This window comes from Piliocolobus tephrosceles, chromosome 3 (genome assembly GCF_002776525.5).
Source record: "Piliocolobus tephrosceles isolate RC106 chromosome 3, ASM277652v3, whole genome shotgun sequence".
NCBI lineage: Eukaryota > Metazoa > Chordata > Mammalia > Primates > Cercopithecidae > Piliocolobus > Piliocolobus tephrosceles.
The window spans coordinates 67,243,956-67,271,371 of NC_045436.1; the positions used below are offsets into that span (position 1 = coordinate 67,243,956).

At 34.5% G+C, this 27,416-nt stretch overlaps 1 protein-coding gene across 6 annotated transcripts in view; it reads right to left on the reverse strand.

The window, feature by feature from the left end:
* The window catches only part of KIAA1109 (KIAA1109 ortholog), a 215,483-nt gene that overhangs the window by 178,222 nt on the left and 9,845 nt on the right, over positions 1-27,416 (reverse strand). For all 6 annotated transcript variants that reach the window (XM_023217544.3, XM_023217545.3, XM_023217546.3 and 3 more), the window contains exons 3-10: positions 21,005-21,134; positions 18,286-18,402; positions 16,792-16,870; positions 15,522-15,586; positions 5,224-5,410; positions 3,940-4,021; positions 3,356-3,549; positions 1,396-1,475 (exon numbers count right to left, since the gene is read on the reverse strand). In XM_023217544.3, the coding sequence (XP_023073312.2) occupies positions 1,396-1,475; positions 3,356-3,549; positions 3,940-4,021; positions 5,224-5,410; positions 15,522-15,586; positions 16,792-16,870; positions 18,286-18,402; positions 21,005-21,101 (901 nt within the window). In that variant the 5' untranslated portion in view covers positions 21,102-21,134. The remainder of the gene's footprint in view (positions 1-1,395; positions 1,476-3,355; positions 3,550-3,939; positions 4,022-5,223; positions 5,411-15,521; positions 15,587-16,791; positions 16,871-18,285; positions 18,403-21,004; positions 21,135-27,416) is intronic.

Consider the following 27,416-nt stretch of genomic DNA (forward strand, 5'->3'; position numbering starts at 1 on the left):
CCAATTCCATTATTAAACATTTAAAAACATCACCCTTGCTATATCATTGGTGGTCTCATCATAAAAGCTGTTAACTATTGGGATGCTGTCAAGCTCATAACAGCAGACTCGAATTTTCCAAAGTTCTAATTTTCACAAGAAAGCTCAAATTACAGTTTGTCTCTAACTACTCTTTCAAATAAAACTGGCACTCCATGAAAAAAAATGCAATTAGTGCAGCTTGCAACTTAATCATACAAGTGCTTTTCCTCAAGACACCAGAATATTTTGGTATGCAGCACAAGCACTTTATGTGTACTTCCCATTTTCTCACACCAAATATTAAAAACACTTTACTCAAAGGTCAACATTTGACAAAATAAATAATTTCTACTGCTTTTCAAGGAAATTTTCATGCGATATTGACATTTTGCTTTACCACAAATGTGTGGCAGCTGAAAAACACAATGACTACTAGTATAATTAGGAACCACTTCCTTGATTAGTGTTAAAGCAACAACAGTTTTACCCACCATTGCTCTGCACCATTAGCACAAATGTCAACATGGTGAAAGGGCAAATAGCATCTTAGTTTTACTTTCAAAATACTTTGACCTTAAATACTTTTATACTCTGAAAGGTATAAAAAGAGCAGAAGTATAAAAAAAGAGCTTAAAACCCAATGTTTAGATACTTTTATAAAATGGAAGCCACTTGTCAAGAATTTTAACTAGATTTCAATCCTCAAACTTTAAGCCTCGAATCTAATATACTAAGCTTCTAAGCTAAGATGAACTACCTTAACTATTACTACATTCTTTAAAGGTTTTCACTCATGATCATCTGCATTCTCAATTTTTGAGGTTTATCTATGAAAACTGAATTTGAAAAAAATAATGTTCTCTTTTAATCTACAATACTAAACTAATATTCAAGTTTTGAGAAATGACACAGATATTTTTCAGATATTTTCACTCATATCTACATTTACCATTTCCTATTGCCTAAGCAAGAAGATCTAAAATATTACTAGATATCAGCATTTCATAGAACAAACATAATTGTAGCTATGAAACATACTTTAAAAAAAAAAAACAGGCCAGGCACCATGGGCTCGTGCCTACAATCCCAGCACTTTGGGAGAATGAGGCAGGAGGATCACTTGAGGTCAGGAATTTGAGATCAGCCTGGGCAATAAAGCGAAATACCATCTCTACAAAAACTTTAAAAATTAAGTCAACCACAGTGGCATTATTCCTGTCATCTTAGCAACTCAGGAGGCTGAGGTAGGAGGATTGCTTGAACCTGGAAGGTCAAGGGTAAAATGGACTATGATTATGCCACTGCATTCCAGCCTGTGTGACAGAGTGAGACTCGGTCACTTTAAAAAAACAGCAACAACAACAACAACAATACCTGGCTCATCCATGTAGTAGTAGATGTCAACATCATTTGACTGCATCACCACAAAACCTTCTCCCATTAATCTCGGTGGTCTATAAGAAGGTGGAGGGGAAAGCAAACTAAACAAATCTCCAGAATATAAAATGTTCAGTATCCTAGTTAATGCTGGCAATAGGTGAAAAGAAAAAGAAAAAAACTAAAAAGTACATAACAAGTAGCATCCTGAAAAGAAAGAAAAACATCTTTCCCATGAATAATCATCCTAAGAAATTGTTCCATAGTTCTATTCTTTATTAGACTCAATAATAAAATGATACTAAAAATTTATCAGTAAATTAGTTCAAGAAGAAAAAAAATTTGGTTTTAAAAAGAAAAACTTTGGTTTTATATTTTTCATTTTTAGTTTTGAATGAGAGAAATCGATTTAAAACAAAGTTTAAATACAATGGAATGATGATCACTGGAATAAAATGATCATATTCTGCATTTACAACAAAATTAAAATTTGACCATTTTATATTAATAGCTAAATAATAAGTACCATTTTATCTAGCTGTACATTAAACTATAATCATTCAAGAACATTAAATAAGACAAAAGTTGTCATTTTTATCTTCATATTACCTATTTCCATGAATATTTAATCAACTGGAAATAAATCTAGAGCAAACACTGTGAATTCTAACTCTGGAATGAATGTTTTCCTACCATCAATAATTTCCCAGAAACCATTAATCTCTGTTTGCTTTGATTAAACAACTTTTCTCTTTGTCATACATACATCACAATATCTTCTTACATATCAAAATTAACTTCTCAATCATTAGATAATATTAAATGCAAAAACTCAGCAATTTTTTTCTAAATATGTATTAAATCACAAAGGTTAATGTTTAATATCATCATGTAATCTCCACACTTAGTTTTAACAAGTGAAAAATACAATTTAAAATTTTTTTATACTAATTATTAATAACAAGACACTTTTTCATCTTATTCTCTATAATTTTTCAAAAAAATCCTGTGCACTCATACACATTTGTGTGCACAGTCCACATTCCAGAAGATTCTTAACCAAGTCCATGATCTTGAAGAGGGAGGCCAGGTAGACCCAGTCACCATGATACTCAAAAAAAAGGAAAAACCCTCTTTCTATCATTATAGCCAAATCCTGGAAAATCGAATACCAGGCCAGTCAAGAGTTAGAACTAAAAAGGAATAATCATGTTTCACATATAACCTCATAAAGTGCCTCCACACAAAGATAAAAGCTGAGACACTGTACTAAAAACTCTCCATATGAACACTTAAATTACATAAATTCAACCACAGAGTATCCTTTACACACAAAAACCACAAGAGCCCATCATTCTCCCACTCAGCATTCCACCACACTGAGTGAGTCCAGTGTACATCATTCCTATAATGAGTCTTATAAATACAAACAACTACTTCACTGAAGGAAAAATAAAATCTGGAAAGCTAGATGGAAGAAATGTCTAGTGGGTCGCAAAACTATACCATCTTAACTTCACCAAATTTTCCAAGAGTAATTTCGATTCGATTTTCAACTTTCACTAACTCAAAATAGTATTCCACTGTAATGAATCCGTTCAATTTACTCCTTAGTCATATCTTCTAGAAACAAAAACCTACCTGTAATGTGTCTCTCCTAACATACAAACAGGAGCTAATTGCACAAAACAAGTTTCCAAAATACAATTAGAAGGAAAACCGGATACAAAAATTATAGTTATAATCATGCAGAAAAATATTTAAAATTAGAATTTATCACTGGATAGTATATCCATTTATCCCATAAAGAAGGACTACGCTGTCAACTGCTTTAATAGAGAAATGTACCTAATTTTTGTACAACTTGTAGTAAAAAAATTAAAAGGATGTTCAAGTTTCTAGCTGTACCTGTATTAGCTATAAGAAGTTTTTTATTATTTTTATAAGATTTTCTTACTCATCATTTTGAAGACCAACATATCTTGGACTAGGAACAAGCATGACTCGAACATTTTCAAGCTTTCCTTTCACAATATGCATGAATTGGTCAAGATGACTTGAAGGTGGTTTTGTAGTATAAGTTAAGAAAGCATCATCAAAGTTGATGCACAGAGTTTGTGGCTGGTAGTGATTTCCAAAGGCCAAACGTCCCTAAAAAAAAACAAAAAAAAACCCAGATAAGAGATATTACATCATGCTATTCTGGCCATATTTCTTTCTTTAGATAAACTAATAACAAACATTTTCAAACAACAGCTTAATGATTCTACTTTAGGACTATGTGCTATTTAAATTATTCCACTGGTCAATTTAAACCAGTACTTAAAAGAATATTTAAGTACTTAAAGAAATTTAAACACAAATTTGTCAGAAAACAGTATCGAGGTTAAAATAATTATTTCACTCATACTTTACAGAAATGAGAACTAAAAGAAACTCTACAAAATTATTTAATTTTCTTACATTAAAATCATATTTGCACAAATTAAAAGTTGTACATTATTACCCCATGAAACAGTAATTGTAGCAGAATTTACTTACTGTGCTCACATTAACCTTTATGACTGGAATAAGTGATCTCCATGAAGATGTGGGGTCTTGGGATTCTGTTTTTACTTTAACTCTAACAAGAAAAAATACAACTGACATGAATAAGAAAAACTTAAATACCCGAGGACATAGTTCGCTTCCTCACAATACCATACCTCACAATATCAGTTTACTTTTCCAAATACATCTAATGGCTACTTCAGTAAACAGAACAATGATCATCTGAAGGAATACTAATATTCCTAAAGCTGTCTACTGGAGCACTCAATCATATCAACTTTTAGATGGATAAGCTATAATAATAAAACTATGTTTTTAGAATAACAAGCTTTAATGACAAAACAATAAGGGATGATATGCTATCATTACATCTACCATTTTGCCCATTATGTTACCAAACGACATTTTTTAAGACAGCCAAAGTTGTCATTAAAACATAAATGATTAAGGTACAAGTTACTTTGATGTTTGTCTACTGTTTTAAGCACTTCTGAAAATGATCCAGTTACTCCTCTTCCTTCCCTTGCCCAAATACCTTGTGCCAAATTAATTCTCCCTTAATGAAATGAAAATGATAAATAACAGTAAGAAAACTGGCCCTATATGAAGTACACAAATTTTAAGAAATGAAAATTTCACAGCAATTCACTAAATAGATAGATAATATATAAATAAATATATGTGGCTATGTCCCAATAAAACTCTATATACAAAACAGGCAGCAGGCTAGACTTGTGCTACAGGTCTAAGTTTGCTGATCCTGTTCTAGAATAATTTTGTAGGTAGACCTACATACACAGATATGTATTTTTAAAAGCAGACCTACATATACAGATATGGAACGAGCTTACAGACAAACTGCTGCATAAAAAGCAAATTAAAGAACAATACACACTATATGAGGCACATATTCTAAACATATATGTTTAGAAACACACAGAACAAAATCACATATTTGTACATGCACCTTAAATATGTATGTATACATTTATGCACATACATTCAAAAGGATAAAAACTAAATTCATAATGGTAGTTATTAATACAGAGAAAAGTAGGATTCGTGTACAGGGGAATAGAACAGGACTTTTTTAGATTACATATTCTATATTATCGCAATTTCTCAAATAATTATATAATTATTTATGTTACTAAAAGTTTTAGTTAATTTGCAAAACAACATTGGGCTCTGTCTAGGTGCACAGCCTCAATGATATTCTAATAAAGACAAATGTTTAATGCTAGAGGTTAATAAAATTCAAGTATGACACTGAACCTTTCAATTTTCGATTGGGTTCTTGTCCTTCCATTTTCCCGTGTTTTATCATCTTCTTTCTTGGGTGGAATTATTGTTGGCTCCAAACCAAACAACTCTTGAAGGCGTCCATAAAGATCCGAACGATTATAAACATGAAATTCAAAGTCATTGACTGTGATGTATAACCTGGTTTCTGCCTTTGGATCTAAAGACACCAATTACAAAAAAAAATTTCTAGTCAACTTTTCAAGAACTTCAAAGTTTTTATTCAAATATTTTTACACAGCTAAAGTAATTTAATTTATTTTAAAATAGAATTCTACGATACAGAGAGGCATACTAATAAAATAAATATAAAACACTGGACAAAAAAAGAAAAAAGTTGATGTTTCTGTTATATTTTAATTTAGCATTCTAAAAGCAACTTTAATTTCTAGATCCTGGTTACATACTGAAAAAAATTAAACATTTTAATGCTAAGAATAGTAAAGTATCATTTAAAGAGTAAAAGTACACCTTTATCTTAATATAGCCATAATTTTATGCCAAAATACATAGCAGTAAACTATTTAAAGTATGATGCTTTATTTAACTATCATATTGGTATCTGAACTTTTGCATCACAGAAACTACAATTTTTCATAAATGCTTATTTCTTTAAACACACATAACACTAAAACATAGGTTTTATGAACTGTGGACTTCAATCTTCTCAAATAAAAGACATAATTACATTAAGTAGAAATAGCAATAGTAATTAAAGAATCCATTTAAAGTGATGGATGAGGCACTTGTTTCTACTCAGGAAATAATCTATAACAATGCATCACATGTCAACCAAAGAGTGCCGCAGAAGAAAGGTACCACAATCAATGCTTTCTTTTGTTACCAAATGAAAGACCTACCTTTTTTTTCTGAGACCTCTTTTTTATAACCTTTATCCATTTTTATCTCTATTAAACAAATTCAAACATTTGTGGGTATTTGTTTTCCACTTTATAACAGATGTTTTTGAAAACTATGAAGTTTACAAAACTCTGATTTTATCATCACTTGGTTGAAAAATCCTTTCTTTTCACCTAGTAATCTACTGTCATTTATAACTTTATTCCTACAGGAAAATAGGTTTAAACTTACAAGTTTGAGCCAGCCAAAATTACTTTAGATTTCACTATTATTTCACTAGTATTTAGTCTTCTATCATTTTGCTATCATTCCCTTGCCCCACATAGCCTTTCCCCACTTCTATACTATATGATGTACTCCTCCCTGATGAGACTGGCGTAAATGGGCTAGTATTTGGCATCTGTAGAAACAATGAAATCAGAATATTAGGGGAAGATTTCATGTCTGGAAAAAGTATTCCAACAGCTAGAGCAGTTGTTCATTAGATAAGTTTGATCAAAGGCTAAGTTTTGTCATACAATAAGGTATTCTCCAAGAGAGTTTGAAATGGGCATTTTGCAGTTTCCCGTGTGTGGTTTAGAAAGGCAGTATGTTAATGAGTCTCTAGACTGTGACTGTATAGACTGTATAGTACCAGTTGTTAAACCAGCATTTTTCCTTTTTTTCTTAGCAACTGCTATGAATTTTTTTTTTTTTTTTTTTTTTTTTTTTTTTTTTTTTTTTTTGAGACAGAATCTCCCTCTGTTGCCCAGGCTGGAGTACAATAGCACAATCTCCGCTCACTGCAACCTCTGCCTCCCAAGTTCCAGCAATTCTCCCACCTTAGCCTCCCAAGGAGCTGGGATTACAGACACCCGCCATCATGCTTGGCTAATTTTTGTATTTTCAGTGGAGACAGGGTTTCACCATGTTGTCCAGGCTGGTCTCCAGCTCCTGACATCAGGTGATCTGCCCGCCTCAGCCTCCCAAAGTGCTGGGATTACAGGCGTGAGCCACCACGCCTGGCCCTACAAATTTTTTTTCTTAGCAACTGCTATCAACTATCTAAAGAATAATTTTAGGTGGCATTTAAGTGAAGATATCTTACTTATACTGTAGAGATGACTAAAATTATTCCTAAGAGCCACGTTCTTTTCAGTCTTGGCTTTGACACATTCACTTAACTTTCAGCAGGCCCAATATTTCTGCCTTTGATTTCATTTGTAAAGTCTATCTAGTTTGTTCCTTAGAGAGATTTACTTTAGGTGCATATTTTCCCCTGCATGTCACGCTTCTATTAATCTTGCAGTCTATTTGTTAGATGATTTGCTCTTTTGTCTAAACTTTTCTTTTTTAAAAACATATTTAGTTAACATAAGCCATATTTCCAACAACATTACAGTGGAGCTGAAACAAAAAATTTTTTGTTTATATAGCTGGTTTATGATTTTGAAAGAAAAATGTATCTCTTTGTATATTTACACTATATATTTTATTCTCAATTATTTTCAGTGTTTATGATATTTGTGTGAATAAATAAAGCTGTAGGGGGACAGTGAGGTTGGAAAGTAGAGAAGGAGGTCTATTTGAACTAATATCCCATGCTATTAACCCTAGAATTTTGTTCCAAAGAACAAAACTTGGAAACAATTGATCTCAAAACCCCTCATCGACTTGGAAATAACTAATACTTTCAAAACCTCTCATTTTGCTGATTAAGAAAGAGAAATTCCTGTGATTGTAACTTGTAGAGTCAGAGCAAAAACCTAGGTCTGCTAACTTCCAGTCCAGTGCTCCTTATATTATAAAACAGCCTTGTCAACTGGGGCCCAAAGAAGTCCTTGGAAATTCTTACCATAAATATTGAATGCAGCTTGTGGAAAGGATGAAGACACCTGCAGTATCCAGAGGCAACTGACAGTTTAAAGCTAAGCCTAATGACACTCACCACTTTAGAATTTTCTGATTTTAGAAGTTCTCTGATTCTAGACAGGGTCTCGCTCTGTCCCCCAGCATGGTGTGCAGTGATGCAATCATGGCTCACTGCAGCCTCAACCTCCACGGCTCAAGCAATCCTCCCACCTCAGCCTCCCAAGTAGCTGGGACCACAGGCACGTGTCACCATGTCTGGCTAATTTTTGTACTTTTTATAGAAACAGGGTTTCACTATGTTACCCAAGTTGGTCTCAAACTTCTGGGCTCAAGCAATCCTCCCACCTAGGCCTTCCAAAGTGCTGGGAATACCAGTGTGAGCTACTGTACCCAACCCAGCTTTTTTTCTTTTTGAGAAAAGTAGTTACTTCATTTGATCATGAAATATTACACCTCCTTAAAATGACTTGCTCCTCACCAGAATACATGTATGAAGTCAAGAATAACTGACCCAAGTGTCTTTCATGAAAGAGGTGTTTTTGATAAAAATCTTTAACAGGTATTTATATGGCATTCACTTTATTAATCATTGTGTTAAGATGGGAAGGGGATTTAAAAAAAGAAAGAGGGAAATGAGTGCTACTTTAATCGATTTGGTGGAGCAGATGCATATGAACAATTACAATTAAAGGAGAAAGGTAGCAGTGAATGTGAATGGAGGAAAAATACTAAAAACTTCTAACTGTGATATAGACCATTTGGTATGAGCCCAACAGGGTCATGGTTTGACAACAGAATTCTGCCCATTTGTCAGGAAGCAGAATGGTAGATGGAGGGCTCTTGTGAATGCCTTATTCCTCAAGGAGCATGCATGATGATGAGTGAGTAGGATTATGTCAGACAGATGTGGAGGGGAAGGGAACTCAGATGGAGTAACTGATTAGACTAATGGCACTGAGGTTAGAAAGTGGGTGTGTTTAGAAATTCAACTTGGTGGTAAATTTAAGGTAACAGGGTAATAGGGGACGATTTGGAAACTGCGTATGGAGGATGCTGAACACCTGGCAGGCACAGTCAATAAACTCAGGAGAGGGCAGGGGAGTGCCATAAACTCAGCTTCTTTGAAAGGACATAGCAAAATGTACTCACTACTTCAGATTCATACACCTCAGGTTAATAGAAACAGCGTAAATACTGGCCTTCCCTTGACTGGCTTTCCCCCATAATTTCTGTCACAGTCTTGAATTCTTTTTGTCACTGTTAGATATTAGCATAATATCTAAGCATAATGCTGTCTCTCTGTATGCTCTCTGTAATTGCCCATAATCTAGAACAGAAATATTATAATTTTTTGATATTCTGTATTCTTCTTAACATTTAAGAATATTTAAATTGTTTTTGGCTTGAGTGTTCTTTTAAAAATTTTTTGTGTGCCAATGATTTTCAAAAAAAAAAAGATTCCACACCTCTATTTTACAGTGATGTTAGAGGTTGGTAGATGTTATCAATTATTACTTTTGCAATTACTAATAATTTGCTCATACGTTTACCTACAGTATGACATTTAATTCTCATCAAGCGGAGCACAACATTGGTGAAGAGTCAATTAAGTTTTTCTTCCCTGTGCTTTTTTAAAGGAAATTCTCTAGTATGGAGGATGACATTCTTAACAACATGCTCAGTGTCATACCCTTCAAAAGTAAAGACATAATGTCAAATAGTAATGCAGGAATAAATAATTTGGTTTAAGTACATTATTGGTCTACCATTACTCAGGGACAGCATTTAGACTATAGTAGATAGAGGAATGAATAGGCTGCAAACTAAGCTTTTGATAAAAGTCTAACAAGATTAGTAGATTACACATCATTATATATAATATTAAAACAGATTATGTTCACTAACAAGACCTTGTAATCAGTATTTCTTGCCAATTAAGGGCAGATCCATATGCCTTGACAGTTAACCAAGAAGGAAGTTGATGTTTCTTGGTGGAAAAATTAGAAGCCTAACTGGGGCATATGCCTGAATAGACAGATGTGCATTCAGCCTTCCAAGGATATGGACCAAAGTCTGTCTGTATGTAGGACCAAGATTTTTATTACTGTTTTTTAATTTCTCTGTTAGGAAAAAGGAGGAGTGTTCAAGTGCCCAAATTCTATGCCAGGAGCACATTTAGATCTATCAGTTGTCCAGTACAGCGCTTTAAAAAAAAAAAAAGAATACATCTAATTTGTTTACCATGGGATGTTTGTAAATATTCCCTAGGTTATAAAATTAGTGATCTGCTATATATATGATTGTCAGCTAAAGACCAATTATATCCATCAAAACTCTTTATTTTGTTTTTAGGATAAAGACTGTCTTTTGGAAAATAAACTGTAAGACCAGTTGCCTCTTAACAGGCAATGATATAATGTTTAAATGAATATGGATCTGAATAAATAGTCATGCTTTCTTCTTAACCACAAGAAATTCTTATGTCAAGAAGTGAAAGAATGATGGTAAAGCATGTCCCTTTCTGTTATTTTATTACTTAGAGGTTTTAGCCTACTATAACTATTAGTGTAATTTAAAACTGGTTACATCTAAACCTTGTTTGTTAAATAAATTACATAAATAGAAAACCCTGAGCAGTTTTTAAAAGGTCAGTAGACTGTTTTTGTCTTTGTATTGATTCTAAGAATTACAAGGCCTTGGCAGCACTTCTGCACCTTGCCTTTTTTACTACAAATAGCATGTGTCCCAATTACATAATTAAGTACGTATCTTTTTTCTAATTTCTCTTTGGAAAACAAGGAGTCTCAATCAGCTGTTTGTTCAGAAGACTTAAGCAATTCTACAACATGCATTTACTTTTACTTTTATTTTGTGAAGAGTTTAGTATCTGGGTTCCAATCTACTTCCTCCTGGTTGTATAATCCTGGGCTCCAATCCCTAGGATTGTTGTGAGGATTAAATAAAATTATGTACATAGAGTGCCTAGAACAGCACCTGGAACACAGCAAGAGTGCAACAGAGCTGAGCTGGGCCTTTATTATTATTCTGAACATTATATGACATTCTGAAATGAAAGATTATCTTAAAAGAATAACTTGAAAACATATATAATTTACATGACTAGGAAGAATTTGACCTTCAAAGAGAAAAACACTAGTATGTATTTTGTACAGCAATCCTAGAGGTAAATAGAGGTGTCCTCATTTTATAGTTGAAAAAAAATGAGGCTCAGAGTGGTTAAAATTCTTGCCTTAAGTCACAATATTAGTAAATGACGTTACAGGGATCACATCCTATATCCTTTCTACTATCTATTTACCTCCTTTGTCCAGTTCCTGAAGAATCCAACGCAGCCATTCTTAATGTACTACTTTTTTTTAAAGAAGCTGTGTGTGTGTATGTGTGTGTGTATGTCTACGTGCATGCGTATATGAGAGATGGATGCTTTTGGAAGAAGTGCCTGTCTTTTGGAGGGATACTTGTTTGTGAGGCGACATGCTCCCTGTTGGGGATATGCCTCCATCGATCTGGAATGGTACTCAGTCTGTATGTGGGGGGCAGGGAGGATACCTCGCATGTAGCCTCTGTGTGTGCATTTATCTCTGTGAAGGGAATACAGTGAGTGTACTAGCACTTGTGTGCATGCATGTATGGCTGTGTCAGTGTATATGCATGTATGTACGCATCTTTGAAAATGTTTATCTGTACATAAGTGTACCTATATGTGCATGCCCATTTCTGTGTACACATATATGCCTCTATATGTGTCCTTTTCCCTGTGTTTCTGTTCTATGGGTGTGCTTTTAGGCAACCTGTCTCTTTGTATCTAAGTGTGTAATACTGCAGTGCAGGTACAGAGGATGAAAGGAGTGTTGCCACATAAAATACTCCTAAGGATGGTAGCAGGCTAGGAATATTAACAAAAAAGATCCTGGACAGAAGCCATGAAGAAAATACAGACCATGTAAGCATGGAGATCAACCCAAGCTTGGAGATCTGATTTACTGTTTAATCATACAGGTCTTTGGCTGGAATATTATTAATGCAGGTGAACTAAATAGAAACAAGATAACAAACAAAGGTGGGATGTGAACTGAGTTAAATATTTCTCTTTTAAAATATGAGACTAAGTGGCACTTTTATTTATTTATTTATTTATTTATTTATTTATTTATTTATTTTTAGAGAAAAGGTCTTCCTCTGCCACCCAGGTTGGAGTGCAGTTGTGTGATCATAGCTTACTGTAACTTAGCCTGAGGCATGTTCCCATCTCAGGCCAAGTAGCTAAGCCTACTGGCATATACCACCACACCCAGCTCATTTTTTAAAATTTTTGTAGAGACATGGTCTTGCTATATTGTATAAGCTGTTATCAAACTCCTGGCTCAAGCGATCCTCCCACCTCAGCCTCCCAAAGCACTGGGATTACAGGCATGAGCCAACATGCCTTGCCTCGAAAGGTGCTTTTTAAATGCTTATAGACTTGCTATTTGTTCAATACTTTTCTAAGGTGATTTTTGAAAGAAAAACAGTGATTTAGGCATTTTGTTCAATCTTACTTAAAATTTTTAAACCTATTTATTATTTTTATTTAATAATTTAACAATTGTTTATTCAACATCTTCTATGTACTAGTCACTGTTTTAGGCACCAGAGATAGGGCAGTGAACATAGGAAAAATTCTTCACTAATGCAGAAGGATGCATTCCAGTTGCAGAGGTGAAAATAAATAATAAAATAATAAATGAGATAATAATGAGGGAATAAAAGCTGAAAAATAGGATAAGGAATGTTGAGGGGGATCTTACAATATTGTAGTATTCAGTATTTAGTGTTTATCAGTGTTGTCAACATACATTCAGAAATTAATACCTTCCTCTTTATGCCTTGGTGTCTCCAATTAATGAAGCCGTATCATATCATAGCTGTTATATTGAAAGGACAGAATCTGTTGTACATGCCCAGCAAGTTAGAGACGGATTTGAGAGTAATCCTGTTTTTATTTTCATACAGTCACCATTTGTTTATTCATCACTGCTGATCCAATTAGGGGCAGGTCCAGGCTCTTAATCTCCCCCACTGCTGCTTCTGCAGCTCATCAACTAGCCTTTAAAGCATATGCCTATTAATCGGGACATTTGTATTCAGGTATATTAGTAAACTATTGCTTATGTAAATTTGAAAACATTTTAAATAATTTAAAAGAGTTTCCTGGTAAATTCTGACTGGGTTGTTTATAACCTTGAAGAATCTCATAAGAATTACTTTCTACTTGTATAGGTCTATCTGGGATTAGAAACATATGCTATTTTAGATTTATTTTGCCTCCACATGTTAGGTTTTCAAGCATTCTATAAGATATGTTTCTCAATGTTTTGTTTTACTTAGAAGTACGACTGGTAGAAAGATTCTCTGTTACTCTTTTATACAAATGAGTTCTTCTACGTACTAAGCATTTTTCTAGACACCACGTATACAATAGAGAATAAAACAAGTACCACCCCTTACAGAGCTTGCTTCATTCAAGTTAGGTAGACTCCATTAATAAGTAAGTAAATATATATATATATATATATATATAGCATCAAGGAGTACATGAGGAAAATACAGCATTGAAGAAAATAAAAGCAAGGTTAGTGGAACAGAGAGTGCTAGTTTGTGGGGGAGGGCGCTGCTTTACAAAAGTAATCAGGAAAAGCTTCATTGATAGATAAACAGAACCACCAAGCAAATAAGGGAATGAATACTGTGAATATCCAGAGGCCAACATTTCATAGTAGCTCTGCTGCAGTTTCATCACCAACACCAATAGGCCAGTTTATTTGGAGTGGGGTGGAAGATAAGATGGTCAGGAGGTAGAAGGAATTTTATAGAATATTTATAGGAATACAGGATTTTATAGGCTATGTATAGGAAGTATATAGGATTCTACAGGTCACTTACAAGACCTTGGTGTTGTTCTGAGTGAGATGGGAAGCCACGGGAAAATTTGGGAAGAGAGAGAAATAAAATGATCTTACATTTTTAAAAGATCTGGCCAGTGTATTAACAGCAGGTTGAGGAACAAGTGCACTGAAGCAGGAAGACTAGTTAGGAGATTATGTGATAAAACAGGTAGAAGATGATGGTGACTTGGGCCAGTGTGGTGAGAAGTAGTTGGATTCTGGATGTAGGATGAAAGGAAAGCTGACAGGATTTGATGATGAACTCTGGGACACAAAAGACAGCAGTCAAGATTTTTGGCCTGAGCAGTAGAAAAGATAGAGTTGCTGTTGATAAGATGGAAAATACTGTGGGGTAGGTGTGGGTGGGAAGATCAGGTGTTTGGTTGGATATTTCAAGTGTAAGAAACCTGTCACACATAAAATTAGAGATGCTGAGTAAGCTGCTAGATATTTGACCCTAGCAGTCAGAGGAGAGATCAAGGATGATTACTGAGGAAAGGTTTCACACTAGTAAATGACGGAGTTTAATGTGTTTAAAACTGGGTTTGTTACTATCAAGTGCCGGAATACTTTATACACATTAAAATACCGGTGGGTTTCCTAGTCTGTTTATTTCAGGATTTAAACTACAGCAAGTGAAGGTGATGAAGTGCTTGATATAACAGTTTAGGGATTATTTTAGCTGTAAGTCATGTGATAAATCTGAGGAAATAGGAGGGAACACAGGCCAAAGAACTATGGTAAAATATTAGGAAAATTACATCTTCCAAATATTTGTTTTTTGAAGGATTGGGCCTTTATCATTTTTTTCTCAATTATCCTAAGAAGTAATAAGAGAAAAATCCTACACTGGAGTAGAAGTAAAAGAATTTACCTGAAAAATTGTTTAACAAGTAAATTACTCATAAAAGTATTACTATGTGAAAGATACTATGAAGTCAAAGTGAATGTTGCTGATTCATTCTCCTTGGTTTATTTTTAAAATATGAGTGGTAGGGTACTTTTAATTTGTTGTTTTAAAATTTACCTTTGTTTGGAGTATCTTGTATTTTATATATATTTTTGCAAATAATTCAAATTATTAATTTTCGTAAAATGTGACGCCTTACTGAAGAGTATATACCTTTCATTTAAATCACAGCTAATGCTACTAAAAGTTAATAATAATTCTCTTCACTCATTTTTAAAAATTAAACTTTTCTTTTTCTTTTTTTTTTTTTTGGAGACAAGTTTCGCTCTTCTTGCCCAGGCTGGAGTGCAGTGGCATCATCTTGGCTTACTGCAACATCTGCCTCCTGGGTTCAAGCAATTCTCCTGTCTCGGCCTCCTGAATAGCTGGGATTACAGGTGCACGCCATCACACCCAGCTAATTTTTTATATTTTTAGTAGAGACGGGGTTTCATCATGTTGGCCAGGCTGGTCTCGAACTCCTGACCTCAGGTGATCCACCCGCCTCAGCGTCCCAAAGTGCTGGGATTACAGGTATGAGCCACCACACCCAGCCTAAAAATGAAACTTTTCTAACTGGTCATATCTAATTTTAATTAGTTTTCATAAACTCCTGATTATATGATTGAACATTTTAAACACACACACAAAAAAGGAAAACTCACCATGTTGCTTCTGTTTTGGGTTATACATTTTCCACCACCGAAAAATGATAAATCCATCTTGAATTCTAAGAAAGGGAAATGACAAAATTAGAATTTAAGTAACAATTTACTTAATTCATTTCTTAGTTATTCCAAAAGGCAGGCAATTGATAATGAATAAGGAAATACAGTAAATCCTCTAAAGAACATTGGCATACGTAAACACACATCTTTTCGTGAACAAAGACTTATAAAGTATGTTTCATGATCTTCTAGTTAAAAAAGGAAAAGACTTTGCATAGCTAAATATTCTTGACAAATAAAAATTGTATATATTTATCATATACAACATGTTTTGAAATATAATATTCTTCTAATAGTCACAGGAAAATGAAGTGCTAACAGAAATGTTTTCCTTTTTAAATGATATTTTTTAAAATAAAAAATTAGATACCTAGGTCTACAAGAGAGGGGGAAGAAAATTATATAACAATAAGCCAAATCTTGAAAGAGGGATGTTAGCACACAAAAGGGAAACTTTTAAGGATGTTCCTTTATTTCTCAAAAATAACCTATCATGCCCCAAAAGGATGGACTTATAGTCTCTTAGCTTTCCATTTTTCACTTTTGATTTGGAAATAATTGTAGACTAGCATAGAAGTCTCCTATAGTTCTAAGTGAGGTGTGAGCATCACCAAACTCTAGCACTTCTCAATTAATTCAAAACTTTTGAATTCTACCTAAGTCACAAATTTTAAGAAAATCACAAAAACAGAGTAGGCTTTTCTTTCAAGACTTAAAGAAGAAGGAACATTTCAATCATATCCTTATTATATTCACATTTGTGTTTCCTTCTTCAAATAAAATTAGTTTCTAACAAATGCTAAACAATTCTACAAACTTATTATCTCTAATAAGGAGCTAATGGATGACAGCTATCAATATCTCTAAACCTTGCTTTATATAACAAATGACTACTATGAACTCTATGATATAAAATGATCAGGCAATTTAAAGGTTCACTTTTTCATCTATAAATGAAAGAGTATTCATTTCTATAAACTGCTATTTTTATATTCTGCTAAATTAATTCACTGACAAAAGATTTTAAAACATCAATTTACCAAGTATGATTTACTGGAAAAATAATTTGATTTAGTTTTATTTGAAGAAGCAAGTCACATTAAATAAAATATCATAAAACATTTTAATTAAAATTTAAAATATTAAAAAAACAATATTTTTAAAGTATGTTTAACATGGGTCCTTTTTAATGTTTTAATTTTGTTACCTAATAGACATGTCTTCTGTAATGTAATAGATTTCACGAACCATGACTTTTCCAGAAAGAACAGAGAAAGAGAAGGAACCTATTACAGGAAGGAAAAAACAGCAGTTAATGTAACTGTTTTAACAGACATTAGGGCCCTTAAAGTTTAAAATAACATTAGCACTCAATTTATTCAATAAGCATCTCTTCTCATTTCCTTCCTGATACCCTTACAGCCTTACTGATTTTCCATCATTCCTTCCCCAATAACACAAAAAGTGCCATACATATCATCACTATGAAGTAAGCTACTAACTAATCAGAAGAGGATATTAAAGTCACTGCCTCATATGGACAATTCCCTTAATTATGCACAGCCATTAAATAAACCCAAAGTAGTGACTAATTCACCATTTTTCTTTAGTAACTTGAGTGACTGCAGAAACCAGCCATTGCCTCAAGTTAATGGAAGACAATTTATGGTTGAAAGAAGTTTAATGTCGGCTAAGAGGTACTCAGTAAGGCAGGTTAGGATGGTTCTCTCCAGTCATCTCTCCCCACCCCTTTCTCCCATTGGTTTCGGGCTTTCAAAGCACATAGCTTCCTAATACACCCTCCTCCTATCTACCTGTAAATTTCCTACTTTTAAGTAGTCAAAAATTGAATTAATAAAGCAGGCCATAAAATGAAACACACAAGATGATTCTAACTTATATATTTTTAAAGTATGGGTTACTTTAAAAACAACCAAAACTACATTGAACATTAAAAACTTTCTTTTAACGGTGGACTCTCAAGAAATTGTTATTTCCATATTTTATACATACCCAAGTTTTTCAAATTCTTTTAATGAGCATCTTTTATAAGTTAAAAAAGAAGTCAAAAAGTTACTATAGAAACACTTAAAGAAGTAATAAATAATGGAGTAAAGGACATAACCAAGTGGATATTATCATGAAGTTATGGAGTGCTGTGTGAGAGAAATTCCAGTTAGATTATTTTAACTATCATGAAACAAAGGTAAACTTCTAATGCTACTATCTGTTCATGAAATATAAATTTATAATATACATCTGCTATGGTTTGAATGTTTGTTCATTCTAAAACTCATGTTGAAACTTAATTCTCATTCATGTGTTAGACGGGTGGGAAATCTGACTACAGTATTTGAGACATGAGAGCTTTGGGAAGTACTCAGGATTAAATGAGGCCATGATGTTGGGGCATCAGTGGCTTTACAAGAGGAAAAAGAGACCTGAGCAAGCAAGCTCAGTCCCCTCACCATGTAACACTCTGTGCCACCTCAAGACTCTGCAGAGTCCCCACTGGCAAGAAGGTCCTCATCAGAGGCAGCCCCTCAACTTTGGACTTCCCAGCCTCCAGAACTATAAGAAATAAATTGCTTCTCTTTATAAATGACCTAGTCTCAGGTATTCAGTTATAGCAACAGAAAATGGTAAGACAACATCTCAAGATTATAAGGAAGAAAAAAAGTCAGTGTTAGCTCAAACTTACCAATATGGATATAGCCATGCTTGTATAATCTGTTAAGAACTAGTGTTAAAATAAGACCAACATTCCGGGAATTATAATACGTGAGGTAAATAATCCATCCACAGGACAAAATGGTAGCTGTTGGGAGGAAAAAAATCAGAAATAATAAGATTTACGTCTACATGGTAATGTGTCCTCTTACAATTTAATACTTGGAATTTTAAAACCAGAGGTTGATTATACTTTATCCAGCTTGCTTCCTCTTCATCATTCATTATCCAGAAAAGCATAAATTCCAATCAGACCCATTAAAGCAATGTTTCAAGTATGCCTGCTTTCCTTTCTGTTTACTTTATCACTGCTTCATACTGTTTTAGTTATTAAACATTATGTAAAGATGTTCTGGGAGAAGAAAATTCATATTTCTGAATATTGTGAAACAAATTCACCTTTATTGGGCCAAAAACTCATCTCATACACAAGTTCATTCCCAAGTTATTTCCTGAAACGAGCTATAGCCACTTGTAAAGGAAGAAAAATAATGATTTTTAAAATCTCTGCTTTAAAAAAACCTTCTGCTTTTTAAAGCTGTGCTTTAAGTAAAAGACATTGGAATTTAGTATAAAGGCATATTAAATAGGCCACCGGTAACTAGATATTTTGCTTTAATGAGTAAGACAGTAAGTTATGATGAATGTCATTGAATATGCTACAGTAAATGATATTCTAAATTTATTTTTTGCAATGAAAGTATATAGTTACTTATAAAATTCATATTCTCAAAAAATCTAATTCATGAATATACAAAAGGCAAAACACAGGAAAACATTGTTTTGATAATAAATTTGCTCTTACTTATCCTTTTCAAAAGTATTACTTCTAAATTATGGGAAAGTTATATAAAGCAACTTAACCTGTATAACCCTTTAGTAACATAATATTAAGTCCTTAACTTTTAAACAATTATGTATTATAGATAAAGCAAAGCAATCACTGAGAATCAACATAAAATACAATTCCCAGGGCAGCTTAGACTGATGGTAATAGCTTTGACATAGCAAGTGCTATGATTTGCCATTAAAAAAAAAAAAAATTCTAGAAAAAATATTTTGAAAAGTTATTTTGATGATATGCCATTATATCTGAAGTTTAAAGTCATTTTGTATAAATTTTTACTATAAATCATTGTGTCAACAGTAGGTTGTTATTGAGTCCTTCCGCATGGCAACAGGCATTTGCTGAGAAAATATGCTTTTAGTATTAAACAAGCCAGGAATTGTAGTCTTTTCTTTTTTTTTTCCAATTAATAACTGTTTATTAAATGAAAAAAATGCAATAAGAACAATAGTCAGAATTGAGTTAAAGTATATGGCCTGCATTTAAAAAATAGTCTTCCTAATCTTTCTACCACTTCAGGCATCACTTGGATCAACACATTTTTTTTGTTGCAAACTCCTGATGCAAAGTCGATTATTCCCTGCTCGCTGGCAGTAAGAAACAAAGTGATATTATATAAACTTCTTTTTTCTTCCAGTCAGATCTATTCACTGAGGTTCTTTTCAACCAGTTGTTTCCAATGAATTGTAGTCTTTTCATTATATCATGCCCCCCTACCCTCATAGTAAAACAGAGGGATTAAACAATTGCTCAATGTTTTTCTGCTTGTTACTGTTGCTGTTCTTTTCTTAAAGAAAGGAAGTGTTTAGAACAGAAAAAAGTCTGAAAAATTCTAGGTGACAGGAAAGGGAACAGACACTTCACCTCTACTCATACATATTCCTACCCACACCCTTGGGTGTCATGAAAGAAGCATAAGCAGCCCTTCAGAAAAAAAGAAAAAAAAAAAAACACCTGTATAACCCTTATAAACTACTTAATCTTTAAGGGCCTCAATTCCCCAACAGGGAATTAAAAGGAAAAGAATAAAAACCTACCTTTATAAAGCTACTCTGAGCATTGAGACAACATATGTACAACCTGGTATCTAGCACACAGAAGATGTTTGACAAATTATCGTTACCCTTCCTTTCCTCTCTTACCCTTCCTAATTTCCTCTGTCTCCAATTCTTATGCCAAAATTAAAGTCAAATACCATTCTCCCATGAAAACTTCCAGAGCAGGAACAGTCTACAATAATTTCTCCCTTCCCCGGTATTATTTTTGTATTTCTCCCTCTTATTCATTCATATTCATTCATTCATTCACTCATATTTCCTTTCTCTCTCTGCTATTTAGTTTCAGTTATTTGTATATACCTGGAAAACTTCTAGATTATACAAAAAAAAATTAATAGCAGATCTCACTGCCAAGTGCATAAGGAGTGAGGAGAGATTAAAAGATTAGCATATAATTCTCTTTTACTATAAAAATAGAATTATTTTTACAGTAAAATTATATTTGAGGATTTATTATTTCTGTAACAAAACAAAAGTGTTTGTGTGCGCGTTGAGTTGAGAAGTAGGCAAGGTGACCTGAAACCGCAAAGATAAGCTAAGCACAATGTTTTTCTTCTCTTTCCACTTCCCCTAAGTCAGATGAGAAGACAGCCTAAGAAAAAGTAGAGCATTTCAGACCAGTTTCCAGAACAAATGTTCAAGAAATATAAATAACAATCTTCCTTCCTAAAAATAAATAAATGGTAGTGTTAGTGTTCCAACTTCAGTCAACCACTGTTTAAAATCTGGCAGCTGTTAATCCATACTTAAAACACAATAAAGTAGAAGAAAAATATTCCACTTACCGACAAGGAGCCAAACAACATTGGAATTGTGTTCTGTAAGAAAATCTTCTAACTGAGTGATACTAGGGACAATACTCTCATTCTTCCTTTGATCCATTACTAAAGTTTTTCCAGAACAACATCTAAAGGCCTAAAAGAGGTCAAAGGTTAAATTTACAATCAGAGGTTTATAAAATTGCAACAGAAATCATGAAGGGGAAAAAAGGGTGAATTTAATAAAGTTGATTAAATCGCCTTTCTGTTTCTTTCAATGATGAGAATACAAAAATACAACAAAAATGCCCACATTTCTACTAAAATGTAAGAGAATGGATCATATCTGTAATGTCCTGATTTCATCATTCTAAATGTAAGCACTGACTAAGGTTCAATTACTATACTCTGGCTCAAAATAAGAGGAATGTGATTATTCTTTTTTTTTGAGACGGAGTTTTGCTCTTGTTGCCCAGGCTGGAGTGCAATGGCGCCATCTCGGCTCACTGTAACCTCTGCCTCCCAGGTTCAAGCAATTCTCCTGCCTCAGCCTCCTGAGTAGCTGGGATTACAGGCATGCGTCACCACGCTTGGCTAATTTTGTACTTTTAGTAGAGACGGGGTTTCTCCATGTTGGTCAGGCTGGTCTTGAACTCCTGACCTTAGGTGATCCACCCACCTCAGCCTCCCAAAGTGCTGGGATTACAGGCGTGAGCCACCGCACCCGGCGTGATTATTCTTTAATCAAAAGCATCTCAACAATCAGAAGTACTAGCCATCTACATTAAACAAATCCATCCAGACTTGTCCCAAAGCCACCACTTAATACTGTCATATTTGTATATTAAGTTAGATAAATTCCTCTTACCCTCCATCACCTCTATATATTCTCCATTATCCCATTGGGAAACAAGCTTCCCAGTTCAGATTCACTCTAGGTAGTCAGAACAGTAAAAAGACCTCCTGCTATCAGATGCTTAAGATAAAGAAAAATTCACTGTAGAACTGTGACCCAACTTCTGACAAATATTTGTATGCATAAACATATGTGTGCATATACATATGTATATAGATATGTGTGTATATGTATATATGCACACACAGTAGTAGAATGAATATGAATATTGAGATGTACCAACAATAAAAAGGAAAAAGTTCATATTTTATGATCCAAGAAACAAGAAAATATTCCTTCATAATACCATAGTAACATATGACTAACCCAACCTACTGATAACAAAATTATCTCATAATAAATCAGAAAGAACAAAAACGCTAGACTTAATCACAAAGAGACCTACACAGTTAGTACTACTTTAAGACTCAACAGCAGAGGAGATTTTTACAGATAACTACAAAAATAGCAAATTTTTTCTGCAGTAAAGAATATGGAAGGATAACTTTCTAATTGAAATTTTGTACATCTGACTTAACTTTCTAAACCATTTTATCTTTGGACACCATAAAACAAGTTTAAAAATTGGACGAGGCCAGGAACCTATAATCCCAGTGCTTTGGGAGGCAAAGATGGGAAGAACTCTCGAGGCCAGAAGTTGGAATCCAGCCTAGGTAACAGAGTGAGACCCCATCTCTGCCAAAAAAATAAAAATAAAAAACTAGCCATGCATGGTGGTGTGCACCTGTAGTCCCAGCTACTTAGGGCACTGGGGCAGGAGGATTGCTTGAGCCTAGGAGTTCAAGGTTACAGTGAGTTATAATCATGCTACTATACTCCAGCCCAGTTCAGAGAGGGAGATCCCTTCTGAAATAAATAAATAAATAAAAACTGGATGAGACGACATTGCCAGACACAATCTACAACACATTATGAATCATATTTCTACATTGATTAAATCATATAATTTACAAAGGCAAATTAAACATCTCTTAAGAAAATAATAAAGAATTCAATAACAGAAGGTTTATTATTCATAGTGATATGAAAACCTAAAGGCAAAAGAGCTAGAGAAGATTACGCAAATGTTTTCAGTTTACAATAATCCTTTTTTTCCTACAATGCAGAAATTGCATAAAAAATGTTCTTGTATTTTTCAAAGCTTTGAAAAATCCCTGTCAATCAGAACCTTAAAATTTGGGGGCTAACTTTACAACATGAGCTCTTTCTTCCCTCTTAAGTTTTTTTTTTTTTTTTAACTTTTAAAAGGAAGCAAATACTTTGAAAAAAAACTATCTTAAAAAATCTAAAACCAAATATTCACACATTACATAATGGTTTACATATTATAAAACAATATATGTATCTATTTCATACTTATTTTTACCATTCTACAGATTGCTAGCCAGCACATCACTAAGGAGGAAAAGACTCTAAGGGAAAGTTCCATGAGAGATATGTCCCAGCATTCAGTTCTCCATATAAAAAGGAAATCTGTTTCTAATCAAATCCAAGGGGAAATGATCTATCCACCAAAAAGACCTCATTTAAAATAATCATGACCCACCATTGTAACAAACCACAGTCAAAAAGAATGTGGAAAGAGGTTGTTTAGGCTGTAAAGACAGAAACCCTACAGTATCAAACAAGTTTCAATCAATATTTCCCGAATATTAGATTAATGCAAAGCCTTTAAGATAAATCAACACATAAAGGCTAAATATTTAAAAGAACATATTTTGAGCAAGTACAGAAATAAAGGCTAAGATTGAATAAAGCCCCTAAAGTAAGAAGTAGATATTCTGGTATAAAGTAAGGCAACACTAGACACAGAATCCAAACGAAAATGTTGTTATATGTTCAGCCACATGAAGTAGTATATCGCCAATTCCTTAATAGTGAGAGACTGGAGATGGATATGGTAATCTATTGCAAAATCTTCCTGGAGCAAATGGTGGAACAAAATACAAATTGGTTGTTTCCTCTTCCTCTACCCTTCGTGACAGTTCAAACTAAAAGCTGCAAGGTGAAGCAGAGTAAAGCATGCATCTGCACATGGGGAAGAGACAGATAGGAGTCTCAGCGGCCTAGAGCAGGATGTCAGAGCCTGATATGAATAAATTAAGTATCCAATGGCATGATGGACAGGCTTGTGTAGTGGCAGCACCTAAGCAGAGTGAGATGAGGAGCATACACTTGTAGGAAAGAAGTCAGGCATAGGATGCTGGAGCCTGAGTGGAAGGAGAAGAACATCCATGGCCAGTAGGGGCAGGAGGCGGCACAGGAAAAGCACCCAGCTTAAGGTTTCAGAGGCTGAGAGGAGTGAGCCTGAGCAGAGAGAAAAAAGCATCTACTCAGGAAGGCTGCCGGGCATAGGGTGTCAGAGCCCAAGAGAAAGGTCACAGATCCAAAAGAGCTAAGTAGGGTTTCCATGCAGGAGAACAAGCTGAAAAGTATGTTGGACCAGAAGTAGGATAAGGAAGACACACCTGGGAGATGAAGTAAATAAATATATTAAGGATAATGGGGGCCATTATTACAATGTCTCACTGTTGGAGATATATAAAGGAAGAAAATTAGAATGAAACCTAAAATGGTAGATAAGAACTGGAGCTATGGTTTTCAACACAAATGGATACAGAAATAAATAGAGCTGGAAATGTATTTATGTACTATGTATGTGCATGCATGTGTTCACTAACAGGTCCTGAGAGCAACACCACCTCAATAAAAAGGAGCAGAAAACTTTGTTTCTACAAGCCATTTTCTGCTGAGAGGAAACAGGGTCCCTTGCAAAAGTGGCTGACTCCACAACTAAGGGACAGAAAGTAAAGATAAGCCTTGTTTTCCAGAAAGGAAAGAAGTACCCAAAGAATGATACAAACATGTCAAAAGGACACAGAAGCCAGCTTAAAGAGGCTCCCACTGGAAAAACCTGGGACAGACTAACATAAAAATAAATGATAGTAATGGATTACTACCCATTTAATAAAACAGGTATCTGAGGCCGGGCGCAGTGGCTCACGCCTGTAATCCCAGCACTTTGGGAGGCCAAGGTGGGCGGATCACGAGGTCAGGAGATGGAGACCATCTTGGCTAACATGGTGAAACCCTGTCTCTACTAAAAATACAAAAAATTAGCCGGGCGTGGTGGCAGGAGCCTGTAGTCCCAGCTACTCTGGAGGCTGAGGCAGGAGAATGGCGTGAACCTGGGAAGCAGAGCTTGCAGTGAGCCGAGATCGTGCCACTGCACTCTAGCCTGGGTGACAAAGCGAGACTTCGTCTCAAAAACAAAAAAAAAAAACAGGTATCTGAGTCCATAGCAATATAATCAAATGTTGATGGTTAACAATATAGTCACATCAAAATAACTCTTCCCCCATCCCAAAAAAAATACTTATTAATGACAAAGCGGAAAAGAGGAACTTGGAGAAAGGCAAGTTAAGTGATCAATGTAAATACCAGCAGCAATAGGATAAGTCAAAGCTGTGAGCCTCTTAATAGAAGAACACAGTCTCACTTCTGTGATATTCCTGCCAAAGATGCATATAGCTTGAATCTAATCTAATCAGTGGGAAGAGATTCTGGGGGAAGGAGAAGCAGCAGCAAAACCAGACTTTCACTTTATTTTGGGCACTCACATATTGTTTGTTTTACAACTGGCATGTAATATTTCCATAATTTAAAAAGAAAAAGACAAAGTGATGGTTGGAGGACAGGATGCTGTAGTTGGAAAAACAGCTTTTTTTTGCCTAAGCACACATTTCTTGGCCTCTCCTTATAACCATGGCCAAGGTATAGGTATCTCCCAATCCCAAAATTCTAACCTATTCATCTGTAACTCTATAATCACATCTTTCTGTGGTTCTTAAATATTTGTATTCTGTAATTAAAATGCAGATACTCACTAAGCAGTATCAAACTCAGAGGCCTTCACATAAACTCAGAAATATCAGTTAATACCTTAATAAGAATTATTTGATATGATAGCCTTGAGTGTAAAATGGAAAGAGGAATGCCTACAATGTTCTAGAATTGCAGGGAGGGGAGGAGATAGCTACAAATAAGGAAGTGGATACAGAACACTAAAACAAAAGAGATGAGGGAAAGTGAGAAAGAGAAGGCAGTTATTATGGAACAACAGTAGAATCAAAAGATGCTGCTTCAGACTACATTGTTCCAGAAGCAGATCACTATATGGATTAAAAGCATAGACTCTATGCTATGCTTCACCTGGGTTCAAATGTCAGTTCTGAAATTATAGCTGTGTGACTGTGGGCAAAATACCTAACCTCTCTGTACTCTTTCCTCATGTGTAAAGTGAGGATACCAACAGTACCTATCTCATAGAGCTATAGTGTGAAAACTGGTAAGTTGATATATGTAAAGCATTTAGAACTTCTGGTACATCATAGATGTTTGCTATTGGTGGCCAATGCTATTGGTGTCTTGCCCATATACTGTTGGCACTCACCACTACACAGAAAACCTGCTCATTGTGAACACCTGTGACACCCTGCTGAGAGCTGCTTTCTGACTGCAAGGACACACTCAGCTTGCACTCCAGGGACAAACTAGAAATGTCAGAGGGTTCATGTCAATTATGGCTAGGAAGTTGGTGGATTTAACACTCAAATTGTCCTTGCTCTTGGTTTGGGACAACTCCAAGGGTAGTTTATTTGATGTCTGAGAGTCCCCAATGTGAGTGAGCTCCAGATGCCCACAGTGGTAACTGCCAGAATAATGCCCTTTATTCACTTCTATCCCTTTCTTTTCTTCCTTCCCCACTCCTACCAGTGTTTCCTATGATCATTTCCCAATAAACTATATTCCCTTGAAACTTTATCCCAGGTTTGTTTCTGGGGAAACCCAAAACAAGGCACTGTGTTTTTATTATTTATAACTAGGCCTATCAAATCTAAGGACAATTTTCTTTACAAGAAACATGACTGTGTGCTTTAGAAGAAACCATGAAACCAAATGATTGAAAGCACACAATAGTTAATATATAAGATTTTTAAAATCTCAATCCAGAGCATACATATGTGCAGGAACTAGCTTTTGACAGAAAGAGGAACATTTCTTTTATCAGAACAGGAAGAACAGATGAAAGAATGAACCCAAATGCAAGGAGATTCTGTAGAGAAAAAAATGACAGACTCTGATTGCTTCCACATATTTTTAAAGTATGAGTCAAGTTCATATTTATTTAAAAACATTTTTATTTCATCCTTTTTCTTCTTATTACTCCCAGTTTTTTGTTGTTGTTGTTGTTGTTATAACCCCACTACCTTCTACTGTCCCTTTTCCCCTTCTATTTTTCTTAACATTTAATTTGTGGAATAACAGCTAGCAGAAGGATGACCCTAGGGTGACAGCTGAAAGGAATTATGGATGCGAGAACTTTTGTCACCACAGCTTGACCCAAATCCCCCAACTCCACCCCATCGCAGCAAGATTTGATTAACTCAAAGAAGGAGAGTTGGAAAAAACTGGTTGATTACAATTTTCCCAATTCCCATCTGTGAACCTGCCCACAGATCC